This window comes from Doryrhamphus excisus, linkage group LG6 (assembly GCF_037039965.1).
Source record: "Doryrhamphus excisus strain RoL-2023G ecotype Guam linkage group LG6, RoL_Dexc_Guam_v1.1, whole genome shotgun sequence".
Taxonomy (NCBI): domain Eukaryota; kingdom Metazoa; phylum Chordata; class Actinopteri; order Syngnathiformes; family Syngnathidae; genus Doryrhamphus; species Doryrhamphus excisus.
The window spans coordinates 19,138,121-19,152,791 of NC_136362.1; the positions used below are offsets into that span (position 1 = coordinate 19,138,121).

A 14,671-nucleotide genomic window follows, 5' to 3' on the forward strand; every position below is an offset into this window, starting at 1 on the left:
ATATAGACAAACAACCATTCACACTCACATTCATACCTATGGACAATTTGGAGTGGCCAATTAACCTAGCATGTTTTTGGAATGTGGGAGGAAACCGGAGTACCCGGAGAAAACCCACGCATGCACGGGGAGAACATGCAAACTCCACACAGAGATGGCCGAGGCTGGAATTGAACCCTGGTCTCCTAGCTGTGAGGTCTGCGCGCTAACCACTCGACTCATTTGAAATTAAAGTGTAATAATTATTTTTTATAAATATAAAAATATATATTCACGTGACTCAATTTTGTCAACTCCACGTGTTCTTATTTGAGCGTCCTGCCTAACAGCGCAAATGGCACCATCTGTCGGAGGGCGACCGTAATTGCATCAACAATTGAAACGAAAAAAGTAAACTTATTCACAGGAATTCTTTTAAGAAATAATTCGTTGCTAATCACTTTAAATTAAGTTAACGGTAAAAGTAAATCCGTAACCTTGTTGCAAACCTTCAAATATGTACAATTATTTAGATTTAACATTTTTTAGATTCAAGCTAGATTGAGCTCAAGACTTGCAATTATGTAGCAAAACGCTAGGAGGCAGTGTTCTCCTGAGCGTGAGCAACCACAACTCTAGCAACCACAAAACTAGTGAGCAATGGCAACTATGCACATCCAGATCGTTGGGCTATAACTGCATAATAAAGGCTACATTTCACAGTGATTTAGTAGATTACCTGTTCTTTTTCTTTCAGCTTTTTCTTGATGACGGAGTCGCCACAGCGGATCTTTTTTCTATTGATCCGCATACTGATTTTGGCTTGAGCACTTTTATATTCCGGATGCCCTTCCTGACGACTACCAATGATGCTTACTAGTGGAGATTCGAACCCAGGGAGAAGTAGATTACCTGTTAATGGGGGAAAAAAATAATGGAGTTATTGGTAACATTGTTGAATTTGTCAATGCTGCCATCATGTGGTCAACATTGGCAAACACACTGGTAAGACCTCGTGACTCGAGAGATTTGAAGGACTGACTTTGGCGCCCTCTGCTGGACGACATTGTCAATTGCATCCGTGACCAAACGAATATAACGTCACTTTCGAATTTATTACAGAAATTTAAAACCAACTAAGGTAAAACGTAATCACTATTTTTTATTCAATATATAACATTTTACAAATGTTTCGATGGTACCGAGTCAAGAGAATTCGCACGTACATCGATTGCTTTGTATCCCTGCTGAATGAAGGCTTATCAATTCTGCCACCACGTGACCAACAGGCAAATACACAACCTGCACCGTCAAGAAATAAAGACAAGAAACATGTTTATCATTTTACAGTAAAAAATGAAACCAAACCAAAGACTTTATTAAAGAAGCATAAAAAATAAAACTCTTGATACATTTCTCATAACCGTCAAACCAGTTCAAATTATATAATACAATTTTTCCCGGTGTCCGGTTAAAAGGTCCATAAAACTTTCAAATAAAATATATTTCAATTTTAAAATTTTCTTCAATAATTTTCTCATTTTGTTATAAATTGCCTATATGTAGTACACAGGAAATAATGAAAATTAAAAAATGGAAAATAAAAAATAAATTTGAAGTAATAAAAAGGGTCACATTATTGTCTGGGATATTTAGGTAAGCAAATAAATTGTAAAAAATAAAAATGTGTAAAAATTTTTTTGTTTTTTTTCTTTTCTCCTCTTTAAATCTTAAAAATTAGCTAACGCCAGGCGGCTTGAAGACATGCAGATGGTTAACTTACAAATAATGACAAACTACACTTATTTTCAATGAAGTCCTTTTGCTTGTGAAAACAAGATGCCAATGATTGTTTGTTGAGGATATTTACACGCGCTCAGGCCTCACACCTGCTTTGCTGACGTTTACATTTTGGTTCAGCGTACAAAGAGAATTAAAGCAAAAACAAAAACGGGGGGAGCAGAGGCTTGAGTGGAGTCTGCCTCCCCCCCATCATTGGCGAGGTTCTTTGCACCCCCCTCTAAATCACAAAAAAAAAGAAAAAGGTCAGAGGTCACTGGCTAGCATGCCTCAGGAAACCCTGTTTTCAAACCTTTAGGAAGGAAATGGGGGATGGGGATACATTTGGCTTTAAAAATAAAAATCAGCAGTCAATCTGAAAAAAGCCGGTACCTTTTTGTTGAATGAAACCACTGTACATGAAGCCCGACATTCTCATTGGCCGCAAATCACGCCAGAGTCCAGGCTGGACCATCTGGACAACAACAACAACAACTGTTCCAAACTCCCATTTAAGAGGGGCTTTAAGGTGGTCTAAGCACACAGACGTACACTTCCTCCAGCTAGACGGCGCCTTCATCAGTGTGGCTTTGCTATGGTTTCTGCCTTCGTGAGTCGCGGGTGACACCCTGAGCAACATCAGGTGACAACTCATTCCAAGACGAACAACAGGCAAAACATTCCAAAGCTTGCTGGGATTGGAACACAAAGTGTGTGTGTTTGTGTGTGGAAGCCCTGGATGACCTCGCCACTAGCTGCCATAAAGGAGAATTCTTCCTACGGTTGTGAGCTTGGACATTTAAAAAAACAAAAAAAAAACATCTGTGCACTGAGAGAAAGCCCTTAAAGAATCGGATGTCATTCTAATTGAGTTTGTCATGGCTTGTCTCATTCTATGAGCAACATTCCCAGCACGCTCCCACGGCCCCACGTCACCCACATACAAAGACATTAACGCTATAAAAAAGGAGGCAGTTACTGCAAACTCACGCTGGGTTTCAAAGGGAAAACAAGAGGACGAAACAAGCGTCCGTATTAGTGCACTACATATGGCGAGGGGGCGCGGCGCTTCATGGATGCACGGCACGCCGCACAGCTTTGCTGTGACAGGGTGGAAGACCAAAATAAAAACAAGAGTTGTTGCTTTTTGTCATGTTCAGGTAGGCGGCGGGCGGGGTGGGGATGGGGGCTACAGTGTATGAAAAACAGTTCAATTGACCCTGCCCCCAATTATTGTATGGAAGTTCTTAGAACAAGATCACCTTGTTGGAGCAAACATTAGCGTGTTTGAACCTTGCGACCGGGGGCCACATGCCGCCGCAGTCAGAAAATACTGAAGGAGCCCATGGGAGTGTAACAGACAGGATGTGGGCGCACTGGGGAGGAGGGAGGGGCGTGTGGATAGACCGCCGCCTTCCTTTAAGAGCGCCGTGGGGGAGGTGAAGGAGAGCAGGCAGTAAGAACACACAATGGTGTGCGCAAGAGCACGGCAAGCGCGCACAAACACACCACACACACACACACAGGGATGTGAAGGGATTGTCATCAGCCCGAGTGTCCGCACCTCAGAGGTGTTTCTCCTCAGTGAATGAAGATGAATCAATGCAAGCCGGAACGTCTAAAAAGGGCGTGGTCACATCAGTCAGAGTGGTCGCAACCAAAACAATCAGATTTGTGTCGTAAAGAACAGCGCCATGGGTGGGGGTTGGGGGGTCGGGTTATTGGGAGTTTGCACAGCACATGAAGAGACAAGTAGAAAAGTGCAGGCCTCGTTTGACAGCTTTGTCGAAAAATATCTGCTAAGTACAAAAAGTGTCCCAAAAAAAGGCTGAGAGAGAAGAAGCCTGAATGAAGACATGAGAGGGTCCAAAATGAAGGCCTGAAGAGAGATAAGACACAAGTTTGAAGACCACTCTCTAAAGAAATCCTTAGCATCATCATCATTATTATTATTATTCATCGGCATCATTGTCTTTAGTAATGCATTATTATTATTATTATTATGGTCCATTGGGTGTTTCAAGGTTATTAGTGTGACCAATCTTCATCAGCAACGCTTTACCCTCCCAACACTCTTGCCGCCATTAAGAGAAGATGCGGATGCACTGTGTGGTGGGGGTGTGGCACACGGGGCACTCGGGCTCAGCAGACTGGCAGATCTGGCCGGCACACTCCATGCAGAAGAGGTTATGGCCGCAGGGCACTAAGGCGGCGGTCACCTCGCTCTCAAAGCACACAAAACAGTCCCTGTTGACGCCGACTAGCCCCGCCACCCCGGGGCCGGAGCCGCCTTTCAGCCGACTCAGCATCCCGGAGCTGAGGCCTACGCCGCTGCCGCCACCCTCGGAGTCAGTGGGCGAGCCGCCAGGCAGTGAGGACGCCGAGCAGGAGGAGTAGCCGGTGGAGGACCCGCCGGAGCTGGAGCTTGAGCCCCCAGAGAAGGAGCCACCTGCGGTGCTGCCGGACTGGAGCCAGGAGAGCGTGCTCAAGGGGTCGCTTTGGGCACGGCGTGCTAATGGGTGGTCCAGGGGGCCCGTGTCCTGAGGCAGCGTTGGGGACAATCGTGGAGTCATGGCACCGCCACTAAGGCCGCTGCTGTTACGACGTAGAGGCTGTTGCTGCTGCGATGATCCGCCCGACTTGTTGCCACCCCCGCCGCCACCATTGACGAAAGGTGCCCAGATGTTGGAAGCACTGAATTCAAAGCCAAGTTCTTCAGAAGTGGGGAGCCCTGGGGTGGAGTCTCCCCCAAAGGTGAACCCGCCTCCGGCACTGCTGGAGCCTGTGCTGAAGGGACTGGTGGGGCTTCCGCCCTCATTGGCTTTGCGTCCACCACTGAAGTTGTCTGAGCTAATCCCGCCATTGTGCGTGTGATAGGCCACAGAGGAGGACATCTTGCGACCGGAGGAGTGGTTCATGGACATGGGGAGGGTGGGCGGTGAAGAGGGCGGAGGGGGTGGCGGCGCAGAATGGTGGTTGGAGGCCCGGGACCACAGGGACGCCCCCAAACCGGCACTGAGCGAGCCCAGGCCCTCGAGGCTGACGTCTGTGCCGTTGGTGTGGAAGTCGTTGTCCCCCTGGAGGTCCACAAAGGTTCCTGTTCGCAGCGTGATGTGGGTCTCAATCTCCTCCCTGGCACGGTCCACATTCTCAGGCATGCCGGTCACCTCAAACACGGGGTCCTTCTCTCGACTTGGCGTCACGATGTAAGTGTGCGTCTGCTGCTGTATGCGCTTGATGGTGGCTCCTTTTGGTCCCACAACTAAGCCCACCACTCTGTACGGCACCCTCACCTGGACCAAGAGAAACCGAGTCTATAAGTCAGACTGAGCATCACAGAGGAACACAAGTATCACAAATGACCACAAGTGCTGCTTCCAGTACCTGAATGGTTGTTTGTCCTGGGAGGTGTGGCGGTCCGGGGAGTGAACCACCTCCCCCTCCGGGTCCTCCGGCTTTGCATCGGGACGCTCGGATCATGGAGAAATGCTCGGCCGCAGAAACGATCTCACGCTTGGCCATCTCCACATCCTCCCTGCGCCCTGTCACAATGAACACTGGATCTTCACCTCTGACTGGGGTCTTGATGTAGGTGTTTGTCTTGGCACGCAACGCCTTGATCTTACAACCTGGGTGAGAAAGATGGCGACATAGACGATAGATTTAAACAGTTTAAAGCAACACATCATTGTAGGCACATGCTAAAAACATAAAAAATTAAAGCTAACAGGCTAATCACATGACAATATGCATCTCAATCAGCAAACACTGACAAAATTATTAAATCTAATCCAGTCACTGTATCAGAAATTGTGCATTTCCAAACACAATAATGCTGTTTTGATTGACACTGTGGTTGTATAAGTGTACAGGTTTATCATTCTGTATTTTGCTTGGTTACCATATTGGATATCAGATAAAACCTCGTGTGTACGACTTTTGCAACGTGCCACGTGACTATTATCTATATAGATATGAAAATTAATCTGAACAACAAAATGTAGCGTCGCTGTTCTTGCACTGTGCCTTTAAATGATGACGCGTCATTCAGGCGACCAATGAGAGGCGCGGAGTGTGATGTCATTCTGGGAAGCAGAAAGCATGTCTTTTTCAAACAAAGGGAACAATACTGGAAAACGCCGCCGCGGCCGCGACATACCGCCTGGACGCAAAAAAAGCAAGAAATCGCTTTAAAAAACGTGTGCTGGGAACAAAGGACACGAGAATAAAGTCTGAAAGAGGAAGAGCGGCGAAGCGAGCGTCGGCATCCGCGGACGGGGCTTTGGGTGCAGGGCGTAACACCGCCCAGTCCCTGTGTTTGTCATCCTGGATGCTCCACTTCAGCTTCTACAGCACATTCACACACAATAACACGCTGTTGTAAGCATACACGCAACTCATGGCGGACACACTGTTTTCATTCAAGCCCCCTTTTTTGGTTTATGGTGCATAAAAAGCATATTTAGCGCCATTCCCTTTGTTTGGTGCAGGCTACAAGACATGTCCAGACTGCCGACAATCTGCCGCTTTGTCTGACCCTGTCCCACCCCTCCCCCTCCCTTCGTGCTGCTCCTCAACCTCTGTCTGTCAAGCTATTGTCTGAAATGTGTTAAATAGTGTTAAAAGCACATATTAATATAGCAAATATACATTTTTTAAAAAACAAGACCGGTGGATTTTTAAAAAACAGCGGCCCAAGCCCAGTGTGGAAAAGTTGCACCCAAACAAAGAAGCACCATGCAGCCCTCCAAAACAAAAACAACTCACCTTGTCTCCCCACGATCTCAGCCACATGTTCGGAGCTCGGCACAGGCACACACTCGGTCATGTTGACGCTTCTCTTCCTGCTGCAGAGGACGGAGCTTTGCTCCCCGTGGAGCATGGAGTGGGAGCCGGACATGTGGTAGCCGCCCGAGCCGTAGTACTCCGGGGATGGGGAGCAAGACGTCGGCGAGTCCCGAGACCCGCTGGGGTGGTCGAGCATCTGTAGGTCCACATAACCACCACCGCCGCCGTTGCAACCCTCGGAGCTGGGAGCCTGGGTCCCGTCCATGGTGTCCACCAGTCCGCCGCCTCCTCCGCCCCCGCAGTCCACCTTCTCCAGGGCCATGAGTGACAGTTGGTCCAGGGCAAAGCGGAGCACCTCCTGGTGATCCTCATCACGGGATTCTTGGTCTGTTTCTCGGGGCAGGCCAACCCCGTTGTGCTGGCTGCTGATCACCACGTCGTGGTCCATAATCTCGGGGTGGAATAAAGGGCTAGGCATAGTCTCTCCGTGGATCTCACATCAGATCACGGATGCCTGCTTGTTGAGTGAGCTCACACGCTTCTGAAATAATAACAAATTAAATCAAATTGAATAAGAAGCACAAATAAAACAATGGATGATATGTTGCTTTGGGCGCCTTTGCTTTGTCTTGCTGTCTGACAACTCCAAACCCATCAAGACTTGGCTTAGCTTCGTCGGGATAAAAGAATGCTGCCTTGAAACGCCAAAAGAACAGTGTCCCCCCACGCAAACGTCAAGACTATACGTGTCAGCAACGTCCGGTCACTTTTATATCGGAACAAAAACGCAACGAAAAGTGAGCCAAGTGCTGTTGTTAGCTTGAACTAGCAAGTTAGCAGGCTAGCTCCATATAGTCGGCACTCAGTCACGTTGTCGACCCCTTTGTTTGGGAGCACCGCAGCTAAGCTAGCCGCTTTAGCTCCACTCTTACTGGGTGGAAACTCGTTTAAAAACACAAAGGGTTTCTTTTTAAGACAACATTTACGTCAACTTACTTTATCCTTACTTTGTCGACTCCCTCCGCTTGTCGCCAAGTTGTTGCGGGAAAGATGAGAAGTAACCGGGAAGAAGAAGAAGAGGAGGAGGAGCAGCAGCCTTTTTAGCGCTACAGCGTTAGCCGCTTAGGAGGCTAAAACTAGGGGGGCGTAAAAGAGAAACGTTTCAAAAAACGTTAAAGAGAACGCCGTCTTGTCTCATATTCCTGAGCGGGTCTTGGTGGTGAGTGTCGCCTGGAAAGGCTGGCTCGAATCCGAGAGTGGCGGGTTAGCTGTTATGAACTCTCCCAACAAAGTGGGATACTGCTGGGCTCCTTGCTGCTGCTGCCTGACCCCACTCGCTCCACCGCCTTTGTCTCGCCAGGCGCACGCTGCTCCGTCTCCAGCACACGGCGGTGACGTCACCCGCGACACAACAATGGGTTCAAAGGCCACATGCGGCGACGGAGAGAGCGTCCACGCAAAGCCACGGTTGCTGCCATTGCCATTGTGTCAGTCCACACGCTCAAACGCTATTTTATTTACGTGTTGTCCTCCATCCTTGAGTGGGTTGTCTTATTGGGTTCTGCCATTGAACCAAGTCAGCCTTATTGTTTCATGGAAAGGCGGTACTGGACTCTGTTTGTTTGTTTTAATTGAAAATAATAAATAAATAACCATAAATCAACGCCAATATGATTTTTATGTATTATCGTTTTTATGTTCCTTGCATAATTCCATTATAGGTCAACCAATTGTTTTTTTTAATATTACTGTCAGTGGGCATGGATGGAACATGCAAACTAAAAGGTCTCCGAATGCAATTGCAGTAAGACATTTTAAACTTCTTTAAAAATCCTGAGGGTTATGGAACAAAAAAAGCCAAGTGGTTGATTCAAAACAATTTCACCAGCCCGGAGCTGGAGGATCCAACTGGCTGTCAATCAAGACACAGGACAATCCTCAGCCCAAATGAAGGTCGTTAACCATCAGATAGCATCTGTAAGAGAAGAAAATTGCTCTTTCTATTTAAATGTTGCCATCATCAACAATCCTGATGTGAGACATGAACACACGTCTTTCTTTTTTCTGTGTGTTGTAACGATATAAAAAACATCCAAAAGAAGGCAGCTAATTAATGCACAAAATGAGACACACACATTCCACAAAGATCACTGTTTTTTGAACATTCTGTGACCATGAAGTCACAGGCACATTCATAATAACACATTAAATATTTTGCATTAATTACTGTTCATCAGTTTGTACGCTATAATGTGTTCTTAACATACTCTGTATTCAGTATACATTGTCAGTTTCATGCCTCTATTTATTCTGGTCATTACTGAGTACTATAATATCATTAACGCTATCTCTTAACTTGACTGCTACAAATGATTTCTATTAGAAAATGGTGACCTGCTACATTAAACACAAAACGTGAAGGAATAGGATTAAATAAGATCTGATTCTTCCTAATCCTTTTTGGGCTTGTTGAAATGTGCAGCTGTTAACATGTGACATTTGTTAATGTGACTTTGATAAGCATTTTGGAAAGTAAAATCATTTCCATTACTATTGTGTGGCTAAAATATACAAACTTGCGATACATATAGTTAACAAAATAAGACATTCACATCAAAATGATGCATTTATTTAACAATATTAGAACATTTACAGTAGTTAAGTATCGTTGAGTCTTTTGTCAATACAAAATATGATCTCAAACAGAAGTTATTGAAAAACAAAAAAAGGAATACTTGTAAACCAACCCCCCAACTATCTAGTCTTTCTCAAAGAGAAAGTAGAGCATCCATGCATACATTCTGCAACCTTTTTTTATGCTTCTTAGCATAAAACATCACTTACAGTGACAGTGAGGATATAATAGGATAATAATAGTATATAATAGATTGAAAACACAAGTGTTTTTTACACAAAGCCACACACACATACAAACATAATTTACCGTTCACACACGTGATGCCAGGTTTGTTTTTTTTAGCATGTTTAGCAGCTGTATTAATAGCACCATACACATTAGCTAAACAATGATGGAGGTAAAAGCTAAAACAAACTTAAAGCACCATTTTCTGTTGTAGAGAAATAATTGTTTAGCAAATACCTCAAAAGTTAAAAACTAAAAAAAAAAATTTTTTTCTTGACAAAGTGAGTCAGAAAGAAAAATCCCCCCGATTATTGATGACTTGAGTGGAAGTTGTGGTAAACGATGAAAGAAGAATCAGTCAGCACTGTTGGAATCATCACAGCGACGTTGTGTACCTTGGCTATGACTCCTCCTTTTCCACCCGCTCTGCCCCTCCTCCACCTCCTCTTCGTTCTCCTCCTCTTGCAAGCGGGCTGGTGTATCCACAGCGGTGTCTTCGACATGAGCCAACATATCTGCCATGAGGGCTTCCTCCAGCCGCCTCCTCACACTCTGCACCAGGTCCTCCTGTTTCCTGAAAGACAGGCCAAATGATGAATTAACTAACTTTTAATAAAGTCATTAGTGGTTGATACCTTCATTAGAAATTGCTACAACCAAATTGCACTGTAGTGCAAGGTTAGTCTACTATCGTGGAACCTCCAAAGTATTGGTGCTTCCACTTTTGTATAAAAGACTGGCTGGTCAATCAGCACGCTCATGGCCATTTTCATCTTGTAAAAGTAGCTCTTCCAAGAAATATGTTCAATTGTATTTCTATTATGTGTCACAGGCCACAAGTGCCTCCCAGGCTGAATTTGGACTTTGGTCAAATGTCCCTTTTCATATGGTGCTTTTCTCTGCTATAACAGTTGATTTTCCCTGTGTGGGGCTGATAAGACATGTATTTATAACTGTAATTTTACATTACAGATGGTTTATATTCACTCATACACTAAATTCTATTTATACTCTGTTACCAAGATGCATGCACTACATCCCATAAAACCAGGTAAGGTATACCTTACAAATGGTTGTGTTTGAGAGGTGGACTAGCAACACTCAATCAGTCCTAATTTCCCCATGATTGGTCAGAAATTGGATTTGGACCTTCATTTAATGCAAATTATCAACTTGGTTGCTTCGTGCAACCCAACTGTGGTTGTTTATAAAATATAAGTGCCCAAACAGTACAATAAAAACATGAAATGTCAGTATTTAACAAAACAGGTATCATCCCTGACTGTGTATGTGTGTACTCACCTGATATCTTCATCTGTCACCATAAAGGCCTTGCAGAGTGGCTGCGCTGTGTTGAGCCACACTCCCGGATTTTTCTCCACGGCCGCCGTGAGCTGCCCCGTGACAGGAGCCGGGCTGGTGTGCAGCGCGCTGGCAATGGCCGACAGCAGCGTTTTGTCAGAACTGGCAGGCCCTACACCTGAGCAGGACAAAGCGACAAGATGAGTTGAAGCTCAGATTGAAAAACACATTGGCGTGTTTCTTTAGTTGTCTTAACCTTGTAGGCCTTTGGGAAGATCCATGGTTTTCACCAGCTCGTCAGCAATGTCAAAAGCACTTAACCCGCTCAGCTTCCTCTCCCAGAATAACTAAATAATTGGACCCATAAAACCAGAAAGTTGTTACATCTGTCACAATTTAAAGCAGAGCAATTGTTTTTAAATGAAATAATGATTCATCTGTGATCTACACATTTTAAAGCAATTGTATTCAACTTGTTACATACAGTTTATGAGAGTGTATTCATTATGTAGACTGTGGCATTCATCATCATCTTTATGTGTACTTCATACAACACTGCATTAATGCAACATTCCTGACTTTGTGGCTTATTTCCAGTCATTGTGTCAGACTCACATGAAAAAAACTGTATGATGAACTGTAATATAGTCGAGTGGTTAGCGCACAGACCTCACAGCGAGGAGACCAGGGTTCAATTCCACCCTCGGCCATCTCTCAGTTTGCATGTTCTCCGGGTACTCCGGTTTCCTCTCACATTCCGAAAACATGCTAGGTTAATTGGCGACTCCAAATTGTCCATAGGTGTGAATGTGAGTGTGAATGGTTGTTTGTCTATATGTGCCCTGTGATTGGCTGGCCACCAGTCCAGGGTGTACCCCGCCTCTCGCCCAAAGACAGCTGGGATAGGCTCCAGCACCCCTCTGACCCTCGTGAGGAAAAAGCGGTAGAAAATGAATGAATGAATAATTGTAGCTATATTGTGCAGTATATTTACTTGTTAGAGTGTAAATGCCAGAGTATCAATATAGTACATACAGTGGTATACAGTATCAGGGCCCCTGGACACCTCCAAGATGGCCCGCGCCACTATTTGAGAAGCACTGAGGCATTTGAGAGGCACTTTAATCCTTAGTTTGGGTAGAGCTCTTTTCTACACAGTTGGCTGCAGGTGAGATTTATATGGGAAGACTGCGTGTGTGCGTTGCACGGTCTTCTAGCTTTGAATGTGTTTTGCCTATGTAGCATTCTGATGTTTGGGAGTGCGTAATGTTTTGGAATGGAATTCACACAGTTTTCTAAGTGAAGCCCCAGGTATGAAGTGTGTCAACAAGCAGACTTGCAATGCCATCTACTCTACAAAGTTGAAGCTAAAAGCTATGCAGACAATAAAAAAATAAAAAAGTAACACCAAATGTATATGCCGTGGTTGTAATTTCTTTGTGGTACAAATAAATCAATTCAAGGGAAATACTGTCGCACTACAGCATCAGTGACTGAAATGCAACCAGCTCTGTTACTGACCTGTTTTGGTTGGTCCACGGCCCTCTGTGGGTCTGTCTTCACTTTGTTGCTCGGGTGATTTGTTACTTTGGTCACTGGCTGCTTGAAGATGGATGCGGTCTGTCTAACTGGCAGCGTCGTGTTCAAGTCTGGCTTGGCCTTTTGAAAGCAAAGAACAGTGTGACAAACACTGAAATATAACCACTTTGGGATATAAAATTATCCATGGATATATTCATCATCATGAATTCAAATCACTATGCGGATCAAAAAAGATCCGTTGTGGTGATTCAGTAATCAGGAAAAAGTTGAAGGAAACAAAAAGGGGTAGCGTAGTGAATGAGGTATCAAATTAAAAAGTTAGAATGTTAATTAATTGATTGTTGCAATGCATTTGCCATTAACTGTTGCTTACTTGTATGTTTATATCCATAATTAATTTAAACCTGATTCCCTTCGGAAAAAAAACAATGGGAATCGTAAAAACTACAATGATCATAAAAGCATTGTTACAAAGAAGAAAATAGCACCCAGAGGGCTATATGTAGGCAGTTTAATCTCACCCTTATTTGATGGCTGACATTGTTATGGGCGTGCTTGTGCCCATTCCGTTGAACTTTACTAAGAAGTAAATGTGCAGATCGAGACTGGCTGGCCTCTTCTGTGTGAAAGTTGTTGGCTGGACCACGCACCGTCTGTGGTTTATTGAGGACACGCCTGACATGTACACTGGAGAGGAAACACACACATATGACACACATTATATTTTACATATATACATATATATATATATATATATACTGTAAATAAGAATGACATGAATGTTCATATGTACAGACATTGTGTGAGTTGATGCCCACTTTGTAGTGACACTGTCAAAGAGGGATTTAATAATATGTTATTAATTTAGTTTAATAATACGTTATGCTGTTGTGTTTACAGTGAGCAGTGGGCACAACTGGTGTACAATATATTAGAAACCCTTCTCAATATGATGCAAGTTAACATAGATCAATTGTGATATTGTACCGAGTAATATTTCCCCAACCCAAATCAATACAATTATTCGTATTTAATATATATTTTAGTGTTGTATAATATTGGATTCTGCCGGGGTAAAAGTACAAAAGTGTATTTTGGGGCTCTAAATGCAATACACTAAGTTCTATGTGAAGTATTTCCATAATGCCTCATATTAACTCTCCAACAAGATCTCAGTGTATAGACTGGTCATATATCTCATCTCGTTTCATATTATCTACATACTGTATTGTATATAACTCTGGGGAAAACTGTGTTTTTTTGTTAATACTTGGGGTGTTTATATTGTTTGTTTTTCTATATTGTGTATTTTTGTACTGCTTAACTGACTCTGCACTCTTGCTGCTGTGCAATACAAATTTCCCCACTGAGGGACGAATAAAGGCATATCTTAATCTTAATTTACAGTAGCTCGACGGATGCATCGGTAGGTGTAGGTTGTCCCGCCTTATAGCTATACGAAAATGACAGGACAACTGAGATGTCAATCAAACATGTAGCCGCCCACACAGTGTTCATCAAGTGAAAGCATCGCAATGTGTGCTAATGTGCATGTGAGTATCTTGACGGGAGTGAACTTACGATGAAAGAACGCTCAAAAAACACAATTTTAAATACGCTCCGTATATATGTAAAATATATGTGTATGTGGAAGTAGTGTTTCTTTCTCGGCACGTGCAAATGAAGTGGATGACGGACACAAAAATACAGAGATACAGATACACACAACTCAATGAGATAAGAAAACCATGCAAAGCTCGTGTGGGATATATACAACTATATATTCTATTCTATCTTTAAAACATGTTATGAGAGTTAGCGAGTTCTCCAGGGAGCCCATGTTGCCCAAGTCAAGCGTGTGTAAACAATGAAACTTAGCTAGCTAATCAAGCTAGCAGCTATGGCACGCCGCAGAGCGCAAATGAGACGTTACACTGAGTAATGTTATTTGACATACTAATACAATTAACTATGAACTATTTCTATGTAGCGTTTGGTGATATCCAATACGAAATATAAGCATACACAATGGTTGCATTTCCAGCTAGAAAGCGCATGTTCTCGGGCGAGCATTTCCTGCTGAAAAAAAACTTTCATGCTAAAAAAAAATGCCTCGACTCTTAACAGTCCTGACTCCTACCTCTTCCTTTCCATGGTCCGAATGTCCTTGTTAAAGCGTGGAGCAAAACCCAGCTCTTAAAAAGTAACAAACATTAACCAGCAGGCTCTTTTCGCTGTCACGAATTTCCAGTCAGATTTGTTATCGATCACCATTCCTTAGTCCAGACCTTTACAATTGAAGATCACTCCGCCCACCACGTCACCTCCCTCTATTGTAATCCATCCGCTAAACTCACTTCAACTAGTGCGGAAGTGATGACAGAAAATTATCTTACATCAGGATAAAGAAACAAAATA

General features: G+C 43.8%; 1 protein-coding gene and 1 pseudogene across 3 annotated transcripts; both read right to left on the bottom strand.

Annotated features, from left to right (window-relative positions):
* Positions 1 to 1,154: 1,154 nt before the first annotated feature.
* LOC131126415 (RNA-binding protein MEX3B) lies at positions 1,155 to 7,939 on the bottom strand. Of its 2 annotated transcripts, none has more exons than XM_058068922.2 (4): positions 7,554 to 7,939; positions 6,526 to 7,087; positions 5,143 to 5,387; positions 1,155 to 5,051 (listed from the first exon to the last, which is right to left on the bottom strand). In XM_058068922.2, the coding sequence occupies exons 2-4, from the start codon at positions 7,022 to 7,024 to the stop codon at positions 3,843 to 3,845; spliced, it is 1,953 nt and encodes a 650-aa protein (XP_057924905.1). In that variant the 5' UTR covers positions 7,025 to 7,087; positions 7,554 to 7,939; the 3' UTR covers positions 1,155 to 3,842. The 2 variants fall into 2 exon arrangements, with proteins under 2 accessions (XP_057924905.1, XP_057924904.1); XM_058068921.2 differs by having other exon boundaries at positions 7,543 to 7,939.
* Positions 7,940 to 9,159: 1,220 nt separating this feature from the next.
* Positions 9,160 to 14,593, bottom strand: LOC131125643 (methyl-CpG-binding domain protein 3-like; annotated as a pseudogene). The gene is made up of 6 exons (XR_013627557.1): positions 14,394 to 14,593; positions 12,775 to 12,940; positions 12,233 to 12,370; positions 10,968 to 11,058; positions 10,712 to 10,889; positions 9,160 to 9,983 (listed from the first exon to the last, which is right to left on the bottom strand). The product of XR_013627557.1 is annotated as a methyl-CpG-binding domain protein 3-like (transcript).
* Between the last annotated feature and the right edge of the window lie 78 nt (positions 14,594 to 14,671).